Below are 22464 nucleotides of genomic sequence, written 5' to 3'. Positions count from 1 at the left end.
TATCAATAATAATTAACAGTTTCCTTTGAGGCCTTACTAATTGTTAACAATGGAGATAAAATGGAAGTAATTTTCTTTGTGTTTTCTGCATATGTTGTTGCCAGTAGCATCTGTCTATTGGCACTTTCCAGAGTTTCACAGTAATGTCAAATCCAGTTACTGTTCTCAACCTTGAGAACAAGAAATATGAGGAATCAAAATATGAATAATACTCAATTGAAATTGCTTACTTCTCGTGAAGACCTACAGATCTGTTATTTATTAATTACTTTCTTGGACAATCATTTGAATGGTTTCAGTATTTCATTAGAAATTGTGGAAATATTAGAAGAAACAGGAAATAACCCTGATGATTCCATGAATTGTTATTCCAACAATGGTTTTTGATCTCATTAAAGCCCAAAACAAAAATACAGTACCTTCCTAGCCCAAAGGAAACATGAACGGTAATAATGCTCAGTGACAAAGAAAAAGCTGTAAATGTTTTGATTAAATAAAGGAAGGAGAAACAGTTATATATAAGTGTTGTGCAAAGCTGGTTTTGCTTCATAAAATTTGAACATGGATTGTATAAATGGAAGGTGGATTCACACAAAGTACGAAATACGCACCAAAGTGAAACTTGCAAAAGTGTGAAAGAAAAAATATTTGAAAGATTTAGAACTGCTCTCATGAGAGTCAGTGCATTATTACCAAGGGAGATCTGAGGACCTCTGAATTGCAAGTGAGATGAACATTACTGACTTTCATACCTCTTTGAACTGGTTAAACGGATTCAGTAAATTATATGGAGAAGGAAGTCACAAAATTTTCGAAGTTTACTTCAAGTAAACATGTACAGGAAATGTCATTAATAGATAATATAGTGGGGAACTTTGCAACTGACTTGAAGGTGGAGCTTCTTGCTATCCCCTAATATGCTATGTATAAGGATAATTAGTCAGTTTTGTGCAAGGACTGCTTGTGACTCACACTTTATCGTTTCAAGCGAAAAAAGGCAGAGCTGCTTGTGAAGTCAATGAATGCTCTGATACATTCATATACAACAATGCCAGTGATATCAGTGAATTACTGTATCCATAGCATTGTGTCTATCATAAGGAACATCAAAGCAAGTAACCACCAAATTAAAAAGTGGAGTTTTTATTTGAAAAATATCTTGTACTCAACATAGCAAAATCTGGAAAAATGGATGAGAATAATTTTCACTACTACAACTGAAGCATTTTCTTATCAGTTGGAGGAAGTAATTCATTGCTTTTCTTGAATTCTTGGTTTGGATATAATGACACCTCTGTCTTTAGGAGGATGACAAAAAGACTTAATATAATACAAATTCCACTCGGAATTAATGGTGTGATTCACCGACTCAATAAAGAAATTTTTTGACATTGTAAAGCATTTTCTAGAAAATTGTTGGACAAAACAATTCCCAATAGCTCTTTGCCATTTCAGATTTATCAGTGGAACAGTACTATGAAATTCAGTCATTCCTGTACTGTCAGTTTGCATCATCATATTTTACAAATCTGATCAAATGTGCCTGGTATGCACCACAATATGCAAAGCAACAGCAATGACATTTTCTTCCTCCATTCCAGTTCTGTCTAAATAAAACCATTAATTACTCCGAACTGTCTGATTGAATGAATTTTTCTTTTATTAGGTGTGCTTTGTGTAACGAAAAAGTTTCTTTTTGTCATCCAATACAAACTTTGCATTTTTGTAACAACTACATAGAATAAACAAGGAATGGTTTCATTGTTACCTAACTACACATTATTCAAAAATCATCGTAAGAACTGTGCTACAGGAATTGTCACAAAATATTTAATATCAACAAATTAAAGTTCTGATTGATGCAAGTCATTCGTAATGTAATATCATACACTGCTTTGATTGTCTTTCCTCTATAAGGCACTTCTGACACAGCTACACCTGCAACAGTTTATCCGTCGATATGAACTGCAAGTTCAAAACGTTAATGAAGTGAGACGTTTTTGGTATGGTTGTAAGTGCTTAAAATTTGTTACATGGCACTACATCCTCTTGTCAAAACTACATCATCTTATTTGCTGACTTGAGTGTGAGGCAGGAAGGGCTGTACAAACCACTGTTATGAGCAGTTCTTTCTGTGGTGGTAATGAGAATAACTTTAACATTTTTGAAATACTTGCAGCACACATCAGCAGCTAAATTTGTTACTTATTCTTCCTGCGGGGAAAATTTTCAGGTAGATTTTGACATGTAGGACTTAATTATTCCCATGTCTGTCAGTCTGGCTATTGAAGTTAGACCTAAGACTTTCGTTGCCTCAGATGGTATTCTGTACAGCCCAATGCTTTCTTTTCCCAGGGCTCCCAAGTTATGTTCTCTGTTTCCATATTAGAACCTTGGTCTTCTTCATTTTGTTCCTCTTCATCTTCCAAAACTAGTCTGATATGATCCTCTTCCCATCTGTATTTAAAATTCCTTGCTTGCTCATTTTCCTTGCCTCTCATGTTAAGGATTTTACTGTTTTCTACACTTCTTCCAATTTTCCTTTATTTCCAATTCTTCTATTTGCTCATATTGTTTCCTCATCAAATCCTCTCTAGACTGATCAGTTAACTTTCTTAGTTCATTGCTCAGTTTTCTGTGCTGTCTTCTGCCTTCTCTCAAATTTTCATTTTTCCATCAATATACCATATGATAAGCTGTTAACTGTGAATGTTTGGGCATCACAGACAAAATGACAGATCGAATGGCTAAATGGGAGGGATGAAAATTAGACTACCACTTTCTGTAGAGAGATAGAGAGAGAGAGATAGAGAGAGAGAGAGAGAGAGAGAGAGAGAGAGAGAGAGAGAGAGAGAGAGAGAGAGAGAGAGAGAGAGAGAGAGTTGTATAAAATATCCGCTGATCTTCTCATTTATTATAGAAAAACATCTCTATCTGTTTCTCACTTTCACTAACATTACTTAGCAAAATAGTTTGTGATAAATAAGTTATCTATGGTTCATATTTGCATGTAAACACTATACCTCAGAACTTAGTTTCTCTGAATGACTTTCGGTTTTTGTAATGGTTATTAATTCTAATCTGAATGTGCAGTGAAGATCAGTCTCTAAAATTAATAAACCCAGACATTGTATTTTGTTGACTAGTGGTAAGTTGATTCACATTTGTGTTCAAATGCTGGGCACCTTTGTCAGTTTTGTCAAATAATCTTTTGTGTACAATCATGATTCTTTTATGTGTCAACAAGTGTTCCTATTATGTAATGGTTTTCTTTAATTATATCATGCATAATACATAATCACTGGAAATGGTGGAACCACCAAAGTTACATAAATTGTTAGTAGTTACAGACAAAATTATAAACTACAGAACTTTCATGAAAAACAATTATATTGTGTTTTGGAAAGGGTAGACAATTATAAATTGATAGCTTTGTCTTCGTTTGCCTCAGTCATATTTATTCTATGTCCTCTTCATTTCTTTTGATCTGGCAGTTGTTCAGTCCACTAGTTTAAACACCTTAGAGTGGTTAATTGCTTATTATTTTGTATTTTGCTCTTAAGTAGATGTTTTCAAGATAACTTTACTTGTATTTCTAATTTGTTGCCATTAATATTACTGATAAACAGCAAATGACAAATCTGAACTGCATAGTTACCAGGCCAATGAAAAGAGGTTATGTTTTCAAATTCACTATTTAATCAGTTAATACGGAATATCTGTAGAACTGACATGACATGTGTCACAATCTGATATTAATTTCAGGATCATTAATACACATCATTTTTGTGTGCAAGTACTAACTATGAATTTGATTATATAGACTTCATGTATCTGATAACTCATGAACAGTAAATGAACAATGTTTATTTTATAATGAGTCCCTTTTTTATTTATTACAAACTTTCTTGTAAAACATGCATATGCTATGATGTAACTTCCAAATAATAAAAGCTGTTATTCAAGAAATCTCATCAATCTAATGTGACTAGTTCACCTAAATACTAATATTAAAATAATTTTAATTTCCCTCAAAACAGCTTACAAAATACCATCATTTGATGGGAAGTCATATATTCAGCTGAAACGCCTGAAAGCTTACAATAAATTAAGTGTAGAACTGGAATTCAGTACATACACCAACAATGGCATCATCCTGTACAATCAACAGAAATCTGATGGAACAGGAGATTTTGTTTCTTTGGCAGTCATCAATGGGTAAGTCATAAAGTAGTTATTTTGAAGTACCAGTACAATTTAACCTTAATATATTATCCTTGCAATCATCACTGTCTTTACCACCTGTGATGTAGGATGTGACACCTCCACTGTGTTTGGGTGAGGTACCCTGCTCACCATGTATGAACCTTCAAAAATTTGGTAAAAATTCTCAATCTTGTCATTAGTATCTTACGATTTTTTTGTCATCTTTATCAAATTTGTCTTTGTTGAGAACACATTGTGGTATTTCCAAAGCAAATTCTTTAATTTTCCCTTTACAGCTTTGTTAATTCCTATAATTTCCATTACTTCAACTCATATTCCATTGTTTAACACATGTATTTCACTATTGAGCTGACTATTCTTTTCTTTAGCAATGTAATCTTATTTTATTGGATTTATATTGAAAGCATTGGCTCATCACCTTCATGTAGCATCAGTTCTGTGCTTCTTTGCAAAGACTAGTAATATTTGCAAACTTTGTCTTTGTTTTATTATAAGAAAGGATCTGTTGGTGCAACATGCTGAGGTGGTAAGTTTTGAGACGGGTTGTATGACACAGAGTATAAAGGACCATTTACTTCAATGGTCATACTACCCTTCTCAAAACCTAGTATCTTGGCGTGATCTACCAATGGATCCTTTCTTATAATAAAACTGATATATTATACATCTTTTACCATCATAGCAGTAACTCTCAACAATGTTTCTTGTTTCCGCATTTCTAGTAATACTCGTTTTTTTATTCTTATCTCCAGTATCATCTGTGATCACAAACCTCTGTATCGGTAATACTGGTACTCTCTCTCTCCATTTATTATTTTTCCATAAAGTCCTCCTAGAATGGTGCGTATGTTGCTGCTGGAGTCAATGGCTGCTACTGTTCAGTAACATTAATTTTAACACTTGCCACAAACTGATGATTCCCTTTACTCTCATTCCTTATTCCTTTCCTCTTATGTATGTTTTCTTGGTCACAATCATTATATTGTCTATAGTCACACAAAACCAAATTGACATAATCTGCCTCTCTGAACATCAAGTGACCACTGGTATATATATGTTAGACATTTCAGGATTTAAGCTAGCTTCCTACTCCTGCAGAGTAGATATGGATGGAAAAGGAGTTGCCACATTTATTAAAAACTGCCATAAATTCAAGAACATTGACATTAATAAATTCTGTTTAGAGCAGCATCTAGAAGCATGTGCAACAGAAGTAGAGTTACATAACAGATCCTATATAATAGTAACTATTTACCGAGCACTTGCAGGAAATTGTAATCTATTCATAAATCATCTAGAAGCTCTTTTGGGTTATTTGACAGGAAGAAACAAAGAAATTTTGATTGCTAGTGACTTTAATACAGATTTTCTAATGCAATCTTCCTGTACACATTCACTGCAGATAGTAATGTTGTCTTTCAATCTAACTCACACTGTAAACTTCCCAACTAGGATCACTAAATCGTCAAGAACAGCCATTGATAACATTTTTATAGACAAATTAAAGGAAGAAAATCATATCATAAAACCTGTAATAAATGGACTATCAGATCATGATATGCAGCTCCTTGTTTTAGATGTAAATTCTAAGCAAATTATCAAGACTGCTAAATCTGAGTACAGGAGAGTATTCAATCAACCAAAAATTGAGTGTTTTAGAAAACTGCTCGAAGATATGAACTGGAAAGATGTTTATAGTGCTCATGACATGAATGAAAAATATAACACATTCATGAACAATGTACCGTGTTTGAAAACTGTTTTCCTCTAAAAGTTACTCAAATTAAACAGAAGTCTATAATAAAACCATGGATTACACAAGGAATAAAGATTGCCTGTAAGACAAAAAGGAAAATGTATCTGTCAACCAAGAATAGCTCCAATGCTGATGATTTAGCTAAATATAAGGAATACTGTAAAATATTTAAAAAAAGTAATTCAGACATCTAAACAAATACACTACGAGAAGAAGATAGTAATGTCAGGGAACAAAATAAAAACAATATGGGATATAGTGAAAGTGGAGACTGGTAGAACCAGAAAGGAACAGGAGCAAATAGCACTAAGGGTAGATGATACATTAGTAACCGATGGGCATAGTGTGGCAAATCGATTTAACAAGTACTTTATATCCGTTACTGATAGAATGGGATTGTCACGATCAGTCAATAATGCCCTTGAATATCTGAAAATAGCCTTTACAAATAGCTTCAGGTACATGAATATGTCACTCACTTCACCAAAGAAATAACTTCCATAATAAAATCTTTAAAAACAAAGCATTCTAGTGGTTACGATGAAATATCAACAAAGTTAATTAAGACATGTTCTTGTGAGTTTAGTACAATTCAAAGTTACTTGTGTAGCCAGTCAATTATTACTGGGACATTTCCTGACTGGCTGAAATATGCAGATGTTAAGCCTCTATTCAAGAAAGGGGATAAAGAGATGCCATCAAACTACAGACCGATTTCACTTTTGCCAGCATTCTCAAAACTTTTAGAAAAAGTAATGTACAGGCAGCTTCTCAATCATCTGACCACAAATAACATATTATCAAGAACACAGTTTGGATTTCTGAAGGGTTCTGATATCGAAAAGGCTATTTACACCTACAGTGAAAATGTACTTTATTCATTAAATAACAAGTTACAAGCAGCAGGTATTTTCTGTGATTTGTCAAAGGCATTTGATTGTGTAAACCACAACATCCTTTTAAATAAATTAGAATTCTATGGTGTCACGGACAGTGCTGCAAAATGGTTCAAGTCATACCTAGCTAACAGGAAACAAACGGTGTCAGTGCAAGGGACTAGTGAATTAAGTCATCAGTCATCATCAGAATGGGAAGAAATTACATGTGGTTTCCCACAAGGATCCATCTTAGGGCCATTGCTTTTTCTTGCGTACATTAATGATCTCTCATCAGTTACACTGCCAGAAGCAGAGTTCGTTTTGTTTGCAGATGACACAAGTATTGCAATAAATAGTATGTCGAGTGTAGTTCTAGAAAGATCTGCTAATGATATTTTCATGGATATTAATAAATGGTTTAAATCCAACTCACTGACACTAAACTTCGAAAAGACTCACTATATGCAATTCAGAACCTGTAAGAGGTTTCCACCCAGCATATGCATAAAGTACGAAGAAGAGCAGATAAAAGAGGTTGACAGTCTTAAATTCATGGGACTACAACTTAATAATAAATTCAGTTGGGAGGAGCACACCACAGAACTGCAGAGACGCCTTAACAAATCTGTATTTGCAATTCGAGTGTTAGCAGACATAGGCGACATAAAAGTGAAAAAGCTTGCATACTTTGCCTACTTTCATTCCATAAAGTCATGTGGTATAATATTTTGGGTAACTCTTCGAGTTAAACAAAAGTTTTCAGAGTCCAAAAGCGTGTTATATGTATTATTTGTGGAGTAAGCTCACGGACGTCTTGTAGAAACCTCTTCAAAGAACTGGGTATACTAACTACTGCCTCTCAGTATATGTATTCCTTAATGAAATTTGTCCTAAATAATATATCTCTTTTTCCAACAAACAGCTCAGTTCATAAATACAATATCAGGAACAAAAATGATCTGCACGAGGACTTAAAAGCACTTACTTTAGTTCAAAAAGGGGTCCACTACTCAGGAACACTCATCTTCAGTAATTTGCCAGCAAACATTAAAAATTTAGTTACAAATAAAGATCAGTTTAAAAGGAGCCTGAAAGACTTACTAGTGGCCAACTCCTTCTACTCCATTGACAAATTAGTATTGTTATGTCAGCTTTAAAAAAAATTGAGATGTTCCACATGCACGAGGATCTCCTCAGCTCAGATCTATGGAACGAAAAACTAATCTAATCTAATTGTTATGGTTTCTGTCCCAATTATCCTTTGACTTCCATCTTACAATCTTTCAACTATTATCCTTTGTTGCTATGAGGTTATTTAGGTTAAAGTAATTCAGCATAATCTAATGGCTTTAATAGTAATCTGTGTCCTGCATGTTTCAGGCATGTGGAGTTCCGCTACAATCTTGGTAGTGGACCAGTCTCAATAACATCACTTGAACGTGTTCAACTAGGTCGGAAGCATCACGTAATAGTGAAACGATACCATCGAGATGGTGTGTTACGACTAGATGGTGGAGAAGATGTCACTGGTCAGACAAAAGGCTCACTTCGTGCGCTTGACTTGGGAGAGGACGCCTTCATTGGATATGTGCCCACCAATGTCTCCAAGTGTGTGGGACATCAACCACGGGTATCCCATGTGGATCTCCTAGCTATGTTCTGCCATCAGTCATGTTTTCCTATTAATGTCAGAATGTGATAAATAATGTCATTGTGCTAATTACAGTTATAATTTGAATTATTTCCTTGCAATAATTACTCAATAAAAGTTTCATAATTTATTCTGTTGGCCAAAAAACTGATGTGAATGACATACAGTCATGACACAAGGGTCATTTACTAAAAGAATATGATTTTTCATTAAGAATCTATTATGAGAATGGAATACAACACTTATTTATTTTTCAGTTTAATCACTGTCAAGTTCTATGCACTTATGTTAGTGCTGAACAAGCTTCTCAGTTCTACATGCAAAGAATTATTGGGGGCATTTGCATAACTAGTTATGTACTGCTGCCTGGATTCCTCATCAGTGAACCTTAAGCCACTAAGAGCTTCTTTCAGTGGGTTAAAAATGCACCCAACTTTCACCTCCCATTAAAATGCAGTAAAGAAACACCTCCTCTTCTGCCTTGTACTATCACAAAGGCTCCCTGCACACATCTATGTGCCTCTCTTTCCTTTCCAATGTCAGATGTTTTTGGACCTACCTCACTCACACTTTCTTGAACATCAGTACTTCATTAACAGTATGGTTGGCTCATCTGACTCTAATGTTCATTGCTGCTGCAATAACACTCACTGAAATATGCCTGTTTTCCCGTATCAGTCCATCAACCCACACAATGCTATTCTCCATGATGATACAGACAGAGCATCCTGGGTGTGGTGAATCTTTGGCACTTGGTACACCTCTTTTGAACTTATCTGCCCACTCATACACCGAAGTTTGACTCAAACAATTTTTACTGTGTTGTACTGCCACCTGACAATGAATTTTCTTGATTTCAACTCTTCAGCTATAACACTTCACTGGTCCACATTGGTGCAAACCTGCTTGGGTTTTGCCATCTTATGTAACTCATTCCCAGCATCCTGTTTATGAGGTAGGCGTGCCAGGCCCATCTGATAATAGTTCTATACACCACCAGAAAATAACAATGGAGGACAAGCTTTGTTGAAGTTTTGTGTTTCCATACAACTTTCACACAACTTCATTTATGGAATAGACCTTGTATAAACAGTTCGGCATCTGATTTGGAACACTGTGCCTTTGAAATATGCAAAGTGACTTTTGTTAGTTATAGCATTCAAGGATTTTGAGAAAAAAATATCAAAGTTTTGTGAAGATTAAAACATAAGCTTCCAAACCGAAAAGAACATTCTGGGACTTATTTTTGTCTATTTGTTCCTCAAATATACCAGTAATAATAATTAAGTATCACAACAAATATTTTATGAATAATTGTTTTTCCATGTTCAGAAGGATAACCAGCCTGTGGCTGTTATATGTAGTAACTGTGACAAACATAGCTCCAGTTGCAACAGAGATTTATTTGGTACAACCAATTTTCACTCTGATGATGGTCATTATCAAGTGATAACAGCCAAAGACATCCTGACTAACAAATACTGAAAAATATTATGTGTGTAGAACCAATTTACTAATTCACATAATTTTCTTCTGGCTGATGTGCTTTTACTTTTGTTAAAGAATACACTTGATGCATTAATGTATGATTTCAAACTGTATCAGTGACTGAGAGACATTGAGTGTGATTGTTTAAAATAGAACAAAGAATGAGAAATACAAAAAGAACACTGTGTCACTAAAGAACTTCCAGAGAGCTGCTTGTGACTCCTCCTCTGTCAAAGTTTTTGAAACATTTTCATAATAGATGAAAAAGAAACTGGAAAACTATTGCTATACTGTGAAATGCTGTGTAGATATAGAATAATTATAATACTTGTACTGAAGTAACATTTCAGATCTCATTTATACTGAGATAATACTTGAGAAATTATTTAGAAGAATGAAGCTAAGTTGAATCAAATGAGTTTGAACTCTAAGTGCACAATGCAATTGTAGAAAAAGCAATTTACCATTCATACAGGCTATTGAACTAAGTAACTCCAAATTCAATTTACATAACTAATGTAAGTTAATAATGATGAAAAAGAGAAAGAAAGGAGGAAAATGGAACTAATGTCTCCTAATAGTGTAATGCTTTAGGAAACACTGGAAAAGTATGATCAGATACATGGACAGATAAAGTGGAAGAAGAGCATGTATGTGGGAGACATGAGTGAAAAACATGAAAAGAGAATTCATTGTACACAATGGAGTATAAAAATCAACAAATACATTTACCAGTGTAGCAGTTTACTGTTATGTGCATAGGAAAAGAGGGAGCATGTTGTCAATACTGACACTAAAAAAATTGCACTGTTTTGAAGCACTAATAAACTAAGCTAAGTTAATTAGTTAAAAATTTCTGTTTAAAAGTTGTTATTTACAGAAATCTGATTATGGAACATCTGCTGCTGTCTAAATGTTAGCATACTCACACATGGGGAAATAATTGTAAATTAGCCAGAGTGAGTTGCCAGAAATTCAGCAGTGTGTTGCAGATATCCTTCTTGTAAATTTATTGTTCAGCATAAATGATCTAAGACATCAAATTCTTTTACACATGACTTGCAGCCATGTTCTGTCTCTATATGTAACTATCTGGTCTGTTTTTTGTTCAGATGCTTTGTTACTCTCATTGCACAGTTGATGATGTAGCAAAACTGGACAGGATGTTTAATCAGGTTATTGATTTCATCTTTAATACTTACTATGAAGAGACCGAATGGCTGGCAGCACTTGCCTAAAGCTGCCAAAAGGAATACTTGAAGCAGCAAATAATGATTATGATATGAAAAGGATAACTGCTATTCACCATATAACAGAGATGCTGAGTCACAGATAGGCATAACAAAATGATTGTCAAACAAGCAAGCTTTTAGCCAAAAAGGCTTTCATTGGAAGTAGACAAAACACACACACACACATATTCAAATGCAACTCATACACACGTGACCAGGGTGCATGGAGGAGGAGGGACAAAAGTTGGGGTAGGGGATGGTAAAGACATGCTTGTGGTAGTATGTATACAGGGATGAGGTGGGGAGAGTGTGGGGCAGGTAGGTACAGTTGAGAGGTTACAGAGGGAGGGAGGGAGGGGAGTTGCTGCCAGTGTAATGTCTCATTTCATGTATTTTATATTTCTTTATTTAATTAAGAACCTACTGTGAAACATACATTACTTGTGATTTCTTGTTTGAACGCAAGTGTCCCATAGGCAAAAGTGAACCGAACTGCTGTAAACTGGTTTTATGATAAATTCACTGTCTGTTTCTTCTTTTATTATTACTATAGCAACTTGATGACGAGTCATAGATTTACATCAAAATGTGTATCAGAGGCAGATATTTTCAACGTCCTACTAATCTGTATGACAGTGGCACAATATTTACACTTTTACAATCTAGTTCTAATGGAACATTATCATAATACTGCTTTTAGTTAACACACTAGATTTCCTTATGATAAAAATACACTTATGTCCATGATGTTGACACAAAGATGTGACCAGAACATAAATTAACAAAATTATGAAAAGGGTAGGTTGCTGTTCACTGTACAGCTAATACATTGAGTTGCATAGAGGCCCGATGAACAGACTTATGTATTAGCTTTTTGCCAGAGTCGTTTTCAGAAAACAGAAATGAACAACATTCACACAAGCTCCCTGTTTTTCCCCCCTGCTCTCCCTCCCCCACAGCCTCCTAACACTGCACCTGTCAGCCTTGCCATGCCACCTCTGCCAGACAGCATCAGTTCCTTTTCCCCCACCTGTACCATTCTACCACTCTCCCGTTCCCATCCCGCTCATGATTGTTGCTCCCATTCAACATGTTTCTGTTGCAGTCTGGCTGAAGTGGCCAGTGATAGTGGTCCTTTGCATGCAAGTGTGCTTGCCTGTGAGCACATGTGTGCGTTTCCCTTTTCTGGAGAAGGCTCTGTCTGTAAGCTAATATGTTGCAGTCTTTTCATTGTCCCTGTTTGAAAGCCAGCATGTTATCTTTACAGTGAGTAGCAATCTGTCCTTTTCATAATATTGTTAATATTCCAACCAGAACATAAATTATTCATAGATTGACTCAAAGAACTTAATAAAAGCAAATACTAGTTACTACATTATGTTAACACGTTAAGTGAATGACAGAGATGTTGATCATATGAATACTGCTGGTACACTTTCCATAATAGTAATGCAGAGATGTTACTGTGGTGAAAGCAGAAGGTGGAGTTGTTACATAGATCTTACTCATGTGATTACCAGGTTCAGACTGAAAATTTTTGAGGTGCGGGTGCCATATAAAGACTGGTGTAGTGAATTTTTGTGATCTTTACAATTATATTATAATTTATAAAACTTTAAGGTGAACATTTACTAAAGTTTCTATATGTTTGAACAAAAACTTGTGTAGAAAAAAATATTTTTAGTTAACAAACTAAGGAAGACTATAAAATTATTTTGTATGTCTCTTTACCTATTTGCAAGTAATGTCACTGAATAGACAAAAAAATGTACTCATCAAGTGGCGGCATGAGAACACACATATAAAAAAGGTCTTACATACGCAGTCTTTTGGAGCCAGTGCCTCCTTTTTCTGGCAGGAGGGTTGAAGGGAAAAGAAGAGTGGGAAGGAAAAGGACTGCAGAGGTTTCGGAAAATGGGTAGAGTTCGAAAAAGTCACCCAGAACACCAGATCAGGAGAAACTTGTTGGATGGGGTGAGAATGTTTCACTGGAAATTAGCAATACTGTTACAATCAGCAGGTTAAATATTATGATATAAGTAATGAAGCTACACAAATATTGTATGAACAGCATTTTGACAGATTTAGGTACACACTGGTAATACCCAAAGTGTATAACTGAATATAGATGGAAGTTGAGAGAAAAATTAGTTATTTAAGAGGTATAGAACAACAGCAAGTTGAGTGATTTCACCTTGCTACATTTCAACCATTGTTTTAATTTTTACCATTGCTAGAGATTGAAAAAGTGTTATGGAACCTTTCCACACCAGTGTCTGCTACCTGTTAAAAGCAGTCACATTTCATGCCATTATTTTTCAGTTGCCTTTTTATCCTGTTGGCCTATATAGACTTAAAGTCTTTGGGTAAAAAAAATTGGGAAGGAATTAAGAACACACAGTCACACTTCGTGATTCTATTTAACAAGGTTCTTAATTTCCAAATTTATTCATTGTTAGTGTGTAAAAGATTTCACTGGTTCCATTACAGATGTACAGATTCAGTCAGTGAAAGTTCATGAACTGAAAATAACATGAATAGGTAAATCTTCTCACCAAATGGTGACAGATTAAACACATGCAGAAAACATGAAATGGTAAAGAGGGTCTTCTTCTTCTGGCTGAAGTAGTTTAGAAAGGCCATCCCAAGTGAAAGTCAGGATAAAAGAGACCATGCAAGAGGGATATGTCACATTAAACTTTAATAGAAACATGCCATAAATAGGTGGGACATAAAATACAGGAAAAATAGTAAAGAGGAAGGAAAATTAATGAAAAGGAAAGACATAGTAAATGAACAAAAGAAGAAGAAGAAAGCTTAAAAAGTGACATACCACATCAGTGGCAGGAATAATGCATTTGTGGAATAAGTACACATCTGCAAAGTTCTAGGGAACTGTATAGTAAGAGAGAAACCAGGTAGCCTGCAGGCTAAAATAGGCATCAAGGTCATGACTCTCACATTGTGGAGCATGCAGGATACTGTGTGTTACCAGTGCATATTATCTGTTTGTGTTCATTCCATCTTGCTGACACCTTACTTGTTGTTTTACCAGCATAAAACCTTGTATAGCGGTTGCACTTAAGTTGGTTAATGATGTGAGCTGGTTTGCAGGTGTGTCTACCTTTGTTAGAATAAGTTTTACCAGTAATGAGGCTACTGTAGGTAGTTGTAAGAGAAAATGTAGGACAAATCCTATAGTGTAGGCAGTCACAGTAATAATAACCTTAGCCAAGGAAATGATTCAGGAAGAATGTAGTGTCAGGGGTCTGATCATGATGTGGAGATTGGGAGTGGGAGGGGGGGATGGCGTTAAAATTTTGTTATCCTAGGTGATGTGGGATGAAAATAAAGTACAGTGGTCTTCATTTCAGGACATGATTTCGGAATTCATACCCTGGCTGAAGAATATTGTTAATGCATTCTGCAGTACTAGGTCTGTAAAATGGGCTGGTGGGGTAATTACAACAATGCAGGTACCCCCTAGGGGGCTCACCACTCTTTGACTGGTTCATGCTTGGCTACCACAGGGCCCCAGCCTTTGCAGCATCTTTTCCCTTTCATGCTGCATGTCCATCCTCTAACTATTATTTTTCCCCTCCCTCGAGGAATATGTCAGAGATGTTTCTGAAAATGCGTTCTGCTCAGTAGCTGATATCAGAACAGTCTCTCTGCTGTTTTTTGTTCCTTTTTTCTTTATCTGTTCCCCTCCTCCTGCCTTTCCTCTGCTTCAGTGTTTGAGGTTCCTCTTTCTCTTCTTTCTCCCTGTGCACTCCTGAAGGCTGGCCCAAGCGACTGATACAGAACAGGTGATTGGGTAATGCTTAATTCTCATCCCCGAGTCGACAGGTAGGATACACATATACCTCCTGGTACAGGTCAGGCCCAGGCAGAGTGACTGCCTGAGCTGCTACCTTCCCAAATAGCTGATTGGTCCCTCTGTCAGGTGTTCAGGAAGTGTGACCTGAGGTGTGAACAATCACCTAAGGTGGGTGCAAACCCATCATAGGAGGGCCCCAGTTGGAAGGAGCATGCCATCGGAGACACTGGCAATTGGGGGGATTTTCTCGCAATGAGCCAATCATCTTCTTTACAATCAGTGTCTACTAAACGTAAACGGAATGAAACTAATTCAAAGAACATCCCAGCTGCACCACTCTTTCTTATGGTTTCACTTACTAAAGATGGTCAGTTCTTGGCTACGGTAAATCCGTTTATTATTCTGATTGGTGTCGATGCAATTGCCATGCCTATGAAATTCTACTCATGTTTATGCAATGTCACTTTGTGTTTGGAGGCTACTTGTGATTCTCGAGCACAACAACTGCTTGCAGGTTTGCTCCACTACTATTCTGTTCATGCTGAGGCCTATTGAAGACTGAAGTCTGTCCATGGTGATATTTACACTAGGCTGCTCAATAGTATGACCAAGGCAGAAATCCAAACCTACCTCTAATCAAGTTATCATTGCAGTCCATTGGGTGATGAAAAAGGTGGATGCATCCGTATTGCCCATATGCACTCTTGTTATCACTTTCAATATAGTGGTGCTTTCATCGAAGATCAAAGTAGGCTATGAAGTTGTCAGAGTCTGACATTACATTCTGAAACTGTGCTACTACCAGTGTCACCATTACAACCACACTCAAATGTCCTGGCAACACTTGACCAAATGCGTAACCTATGGTATGGATGCTCATAAGGGCGATTGTCTGTCTACTTCCCCCTGCTGTATCAGTTGTAATGGCGATCATGTTGCTTTCTCGTGAGATAGTCCCTTATATCCAAATGAGCAGGCCATCCAGGACATCTGGGTGAAGGAAAAAGTGCCTTACCCGGTCACTCACAAGTTGTTGCCTGGTCAGAAACCCTGAGTTCTACCATCCAGCTCTTACACATTACTGTTCTTGCTACACCTTGCTCCACAAAAGACATGGTCATGCAGACATGTAACCTCAAATTCAGCACCACAGTTGTAAAATAATTCAGTGTCATGGTAGCATCCCCGTCTCCTCCTCGAGCTGTACAACACGCCATGAAACTTTCATGTCACGGGATGAAGTCACATGCTAAACAACCAGCAGGCCAGAAAGGACAGAAGGAATACTTCCACAAAGACTTTTTACATCCCTCCAGCCAACAAACATCTGAGTCTTTCTTTCCCAACCAGAGAAGCTGCAAGAAATCAAATAAAGGCAAACGGTCTTCTTCTTTGCCAACTCAGTGATCTTTGACAGTGTCACCATGTGATACCCTCGCCCTGGCCTACCAGTGTCTCCTGTGTGCACTGCCAACTGTCTTTCTGTCCTGAACTCTGCAGAGCGACAGAAGGAATCTGTCGACACCTCTGTGTATCTCATGGAGCAGGATCCTCCAGCCTCTGGTGCACTGTAGCAGTGAGTCTTCAAAGGTTGGCACTTTGCAGCCACCAAGGTGACACATCTACATTTTTTCCCTCCTCCCCTTACCTCATTGATATCTTCCTCCAATGGAATGTTTATGGCCTTCAGTCCAACAAAGAGGACTTGCAACTACTCTTGGCATCGCAGTGTCCACTTGTTCTCTGCCTCGAGGAAACCAAATTGTATTCTCGTGACTGCTTTGAGCCGTGGCATTTCTTCCCAGTCCGCTCTGACCTTCCCCCAAGGATTGCTTTCCATCTCATAGGGGGAGTCATGCCGCTGACCTGGGATGATGTTTGTAGTCAGCCCATCTTCCTGATGACCTGGATTCAAGCTGTTGTGGTCCAGATTTTCCTTCTTCACTTGACCTTTTCCTTTTGACTGTTTAGATCCCTCCGTCATTCGGTGTCACCAGGCAGACTTCCTCCAGCTTATTGCAAACTCCCTCATCCCTTATTGCTGCTTGGTGACTTTAATGTGCACCATCTCCTTTGGGGTTCTCCAAGAACCTATCTGAGGAGTGCTCTCTTGGCTAACATTCTTAATCAACTCAACCTCATCTGCCTTAACTCAGGAGCAGCCATGTTCCTTTCAGACTCCATGTACACCAGTTCCCATTTGGACCTCTCCTTCTGCACTGCACAGCCTGCCCATCATCTCAAAGTGGTCCATTCTCTCTGACACAAACTCAAGTGACCATTTCCTGTGTGCTGTCCATTTGCTCACTCGTACCCCACCTATGTGCATACCCAAGTGTCAGCATTCTAAGGACGACTGGAGGCATTTCTCTTCCCTGGTGACCTCTGATGAACAATATCCCCCCTTTTTGATGAACAGGTAGAATATTTTACAAACATTATCTTTGACACCACAGAACATTCCATTCCTCACATTTGCTCTTTACAGTGCCATGTCCCATTCCCCTGGTGGACTGAGGCATGCTGCAATGCAATTTACATGTGGAGCTGTGCTCTCTGCATTTTTAACCATCATCCTATGATGGAAAATTGCATAAATTATAAACAGTTGTGTGCACAGTGTTGCCGCATTCATTTGGACATTAGAAAAGCTAGCCGCATTTCCTGTTTCCTTTACTAGTTCTTTTTCCACTACCTATTCTGTCATGTGGGCCAATCTCTGACAGCTGTCTGGGAACAAGGTCCATCCCCCTATTTCTGGCCTGATCATAGCAGATGATGTCATAGTGGACACTATTGCTATCTCCAACACCCTGGGCCACTATTTTATGGAGATTTTGAGCTCCACCCACTATCATCCTGCCTTTCTTATCAGAAACGAATGGAGGAGGTTCGGATGATACCCTTCTCTTCTCAGAATTGTGAGTGCTACAGTGCCACCTTTACTGTGTGGGAGCTATATCACGCTCTCACTTAATCACAATCATCTGACCCAGGGTCAGGCGATGTTCGCATTCAGATGCTGCAGAACCTTTCTCTTGTAGGCAAGTACAATCATATCTGAGTAGAGGGTGCGTTTTCCAGATGCTGGCTTGAAGCCACCGTCACATCTATACCTCAGCCCGGTAGTGACAGACACCTTCCTTCTACAGTAGTTATTGCCCCATTTCTCTCACAAGCTCTGTTTGCATAGTGATGGAACAAATGACTCACACACAGCTGGTATGGTGGCTCAAGTCACAATTTACTAACCACTGCACAGTGTGGATTTCGAGCAAGCCATTCTACAGCTGACCATCTCATCACCTTGTCCACCCATGTCATGAATGGTTTTCTACAAAAATACCAGACTGTGGCCATGTTTTTCGATTTGGAAAAAGCCTACAACACCTGCTGGAGGTCTGGTATCCACCGTGTTCCTCTCACAAGTCTTACCTGGCTGCCTGCTATATGCAGTCCCTCAGTGTCCTACGTGTCCTCAGCAGTACTTCCTGGGAAGCAGATCGGACGACCCTCCTCCATTTGTACAGGTCCCTTGTGCAATTGAAACTAAACTGTGGATGTTTCATTTATGCATATGCACATCTGGCCATCTTATGCCATCTCAATACTATGCACCATCGTGTCATCCATTGAGCAACTGGCGCCTTATACACTAGCCTGGTTGAGAGTCTCTGTGCAGAAGATGCCAAACTACCACTACCATACTGCTGTGACTTTCTCCTCAGCAGATACGCTTGCCATTTGTCTGCCATGCCTGGCCACCCATCCTGTCTCCTTCTTCGATGACTCATTTGATTGCCAGTATGGGGCACATCTATCTTCTCTGTTACCTCCTGGAGCTTGCTTTCGGCTCTTGCTCTGACAGCTCAACTTCATGCTACCTGCCACTTTCCTGATGGGTGAGAACCCTCTCCACCTATGCTTCATGCAGCTTCATTACATCCTCATTTATGTTCGCCATTTGTGTTATTGGCCATTTTAGAGAACGATGCACAGACTGTCAACCATGTTTTACTTTTTATTTGTCATAGCAGTATGGCAAAGGACATTTAATCCTAAGTTCAGGACCTCCATTTCTCTATGGTGTATTTTATGAACCTTTCTCCAAGTCCCTGTTTTTGGTTGCCTTTCCTTCCATCCAATGGGCTTAAGTTTAGTCATTTTTAACTCCTTTTTTTGTCTTTATGCTCTATAATTCTGACATGGGTGCATATGACCCTAATTGTTTTCGCAACCTAAAACAAAACAATGAAGGCAAAGGTAATACTGGTGATGTTTTCCTGTAAGGAGTAAGCATTCAAACAAATACATCTGTCATGAATACCAAGGCTGTAGCTGGCTGAATATTTTATATCAAACATATGGCAGCTTTTAAAGGAGTCCTACTATGAAAAGAAATGGAAGCCCAGACCATCACTCCTGACTGTTGGGCTGTTTGGTGGGTGACAGTCAAGTTTGATTCCACATCTGTCCAGGGTATGTCTTTGGCCTGGAACCTCAGTGTTTGGTGTAGAACTGTCTTTAAGTGATGAGTCTCACTTCAAATTTATCCCCAACAACCAGCGACTATTTGTCTGGAGATGCCCCGGACAGTGGTAGGATTCCAACCTGACTGTATCCCACCATATGGCTCAACTAACAGGTGTGGTGGTCTGGGGTGCAATTTCAGTTCTTAGCAGGACCTCTCTGGTTGTCATCTGCAGCAGCCTTACAGCACAGCAGTACACTGACGACATTCTACTCCCCGTTTTGTTGCTCTTCTTGGAAAACCATCCTGGGCACACATTTCACTCACGCACAGCCAGAGTTTCTATTGCTTGTCTTTGTGCTTGCCAATGCTGCCTTTGCCAACAAGACCACCAAATCTCTTCTCAATTGAGAATGTTTGGAGCATTATGGACAGGGCTTCCAAACAGCTCAGGATTTTGATAATCTAAAATGCTAATTGGACAGAATTTTGCATGATATTCCTGAGGAGAACATCCAACAACACTGTCAGTCAGTGCCAAGCTGAATAACTGCTTTCATAAGGGCCATAGGTGAACCAACATATTATTGATTTGCTCAGTTTGTAAAGCTCTTTCTTTTGAATAAATCGTCCAGTTTTCCTGAAACTGTAATTGTTTGTTTGTACATGAACATCACATATACTAATTTCTGTTCAATTTGGATAATTATTTCATGGTCTATTATCTTTTTGTCATAGTGCATACATTAAATTCAAATCTTCAGCTTCCTGCATTTTGGTATTTTTCTGTTTTGTATTGTGTTCCATTCAACTCAGAAATGCAACACTGAATATATCACATCACTAACTGATGGTGGATACTGCAAATGATGTTGTCAGGCCACCCAGAGAAATGTAAATACCAACACTTTTACCACCACTTTTAAATTATGCATCTGTAAATTTATATCTTCAGCTTATAAATAAATCACAAGGAACTTGTGACTCAGTTTATAATCAGTAGAAAGATCTCAAAATGTTCCATTTGAGTACACTTATTTGTTAGTTAAAATATCAAATCATTGCAAATGGATTCCAAATTTTTAAATGAAGTAGGTTACCACGTTATGCTAGTCTATCAGAGAGTGAGGTTGTGTACACCCCGACATATTATCAATATATCAGATGAATGATCACACACCATGCTATAGTATAAAAACAACATAAATTATGAGGTATTTTACTTTTTCTTTTTGTTGACATTTTTGTAAATAGCCAAATCATATAATGATCTCAAAATTGTAATATTATTACAAAATGGTTTTGTACATGGATTAATGGCCATTGATCACAAGTAACAGCAACCAGTAATGGAGATTAACTCTTACCAAACTGCTTGGGACTTGTAAAAGACAAAGGATGCGGATAATGCCACACATTCTGAGTGCTTAAAGGAAACTTGATAATTTGATTTCTCTGAAAATCACAGTACAATGTATGCTGTATCACTAGAAAGTCCCCTTTTTTTAAGTTTGACATTGGAAAGCAAATCCATAGAGCCAGTCAGATTACTTATGACATTATCATGTATAATTCTTGAAGTTTCGCACACTTGCTGATGTTCAGCTGCATGAGACATCACATCACTCATTATTATGTCTACAAATTAAACAGTTGCATTCATTTATAATATATACAAAATAAAGTGTTTTCCACCATACCTTAATTCCACAGGTACTTAACTGATTGTTTGCCTTGAGAACTTGTATGTCTCTGGGAATCAAGTGCCAAAGGCTAGCTGGCTGTTAGCAGTTCATCAGAAAGTAAACTTTCCCCTATTCTAAAGTAACAGAAATTTTTATGCTCAGTAGTAATACAAAGAAAAAAGGAGATTGTTCAGTAACCACAACTGAACTGAACTGACTAATGGCCAGACACTGATAAGGCTACAAAATACTTGCCTAAACTGTCCCTTGGTCAATGGAAGATTGATGCTGGTATTTATTGGTGTGCCATTAGAATGAATTATTACTTGTATCTGATGTTCAAAACTGCTGAAACAATTAATGCCAAGTACCTAACCCTGTTATGTGAAATTACATTAATAGATTGTAATTAAGCAACATAGACAAGCAGTACAAATGATTTACTGAATTGAGCTTCATCTACCTCAAAACACACATTTCCAACTAGTGGATCAAGTGCAAGAGACACATCAAAAATCTGTGATAAAACTTCACCAGTATCAAAGCATATTAAATATCAGTAACAGCAACCCAATATTAATATAGTCACATTTATTTATCTTTTGCATGCACCTTGCATTTTCCTTGTTGGATCTTAATTGCTTACCTAGAATAATATTACATTTAACAAGAATACTTTGAGGCTGGATGGCAACTACTTCTCTAACAGTTTTGAAGAACAGAAATAATGTCAGTCTCCAGTGTCTTCTCTTGGCCATTTCTCTATCATAGATTCAACCTCTGTCTACTGAAACTTGTCAGGAAAGCACCCTTGTTCAAAAGATTGATTGATTGTTAGAGTTAGTGTAGTTACTATTATTTGATATACCATTTTAATTACTTTATATCTAAAAACAAAGATGATGTGACTTACAAAATGAAAGTGCTGGCATGGTGATAGACACACAAACATACACACAAAATTCAAGCTTTCGCAACCAATGGTTACTTCATCAGGAAAGAGGGAAGGAGAGGGAAAGACAAAAGGATGTGGGTTTTAAGGGAGAGGGTAAGGAGTCATTCCAATCCCGGGAGCAGAAAGACTTACCTTAGGGGGAAAAAAGGGCAGGTATACACTCGCACACATACACATATCCATCCACACATACACAGACACAAGCAGACATTTGTATAGGCAAAGAGTTTGAATTTTGAGAGTATGTTTGTGTTTTTTTTGTGTGTCTATCAACATGCCAGTGCTTTTGTTTGGTAAGTCA

At 37.5% G+C, this 22464-nt stretch overlaps 1 protein-coding gene across 1 annotated transcript in view; it reads left to right on the top strand.

Moving 5' to 3' along the window:
* LOC126353876 (agrin-like) overlaps window positions 1-22464 on the top strand; it is a 342153-nt gene that overhangs the window by 233256 nt on the left and 86433 nt on the right. The window contains exons 16-17 of the mRNA XM_050003066.1: window positions 4041-4218; window positions 8242-8469. Coding sequence (XP_049859023.1) covers window positions 4041-4218; window positions 8242-8469 — 406 coding nt within the window. The remainder of the gene's footprint in view (window positions 1-4040; window positions 4219-8241; window positions 8470-22464) is intronic.

The sequence above is a fragment of the Schistocerca gregaria genome, chromosome 3 (assembly GCF_023897955.1).
Source record: "Schistocerca gregaria isolate iqSchGreg1 chromosome 3, iqSchGreg1.2, whole genome shotgun sequence".
Lineage (NCBI taxonomy): Eukaryota > Metazoa > Arthropoda > Insecta > Orthoptera > Acrididae > Schistocerca > Schistocerca gregaria.
This window is presented reverse-complemented; position numbering and strand designations above follow the sequence as displayed.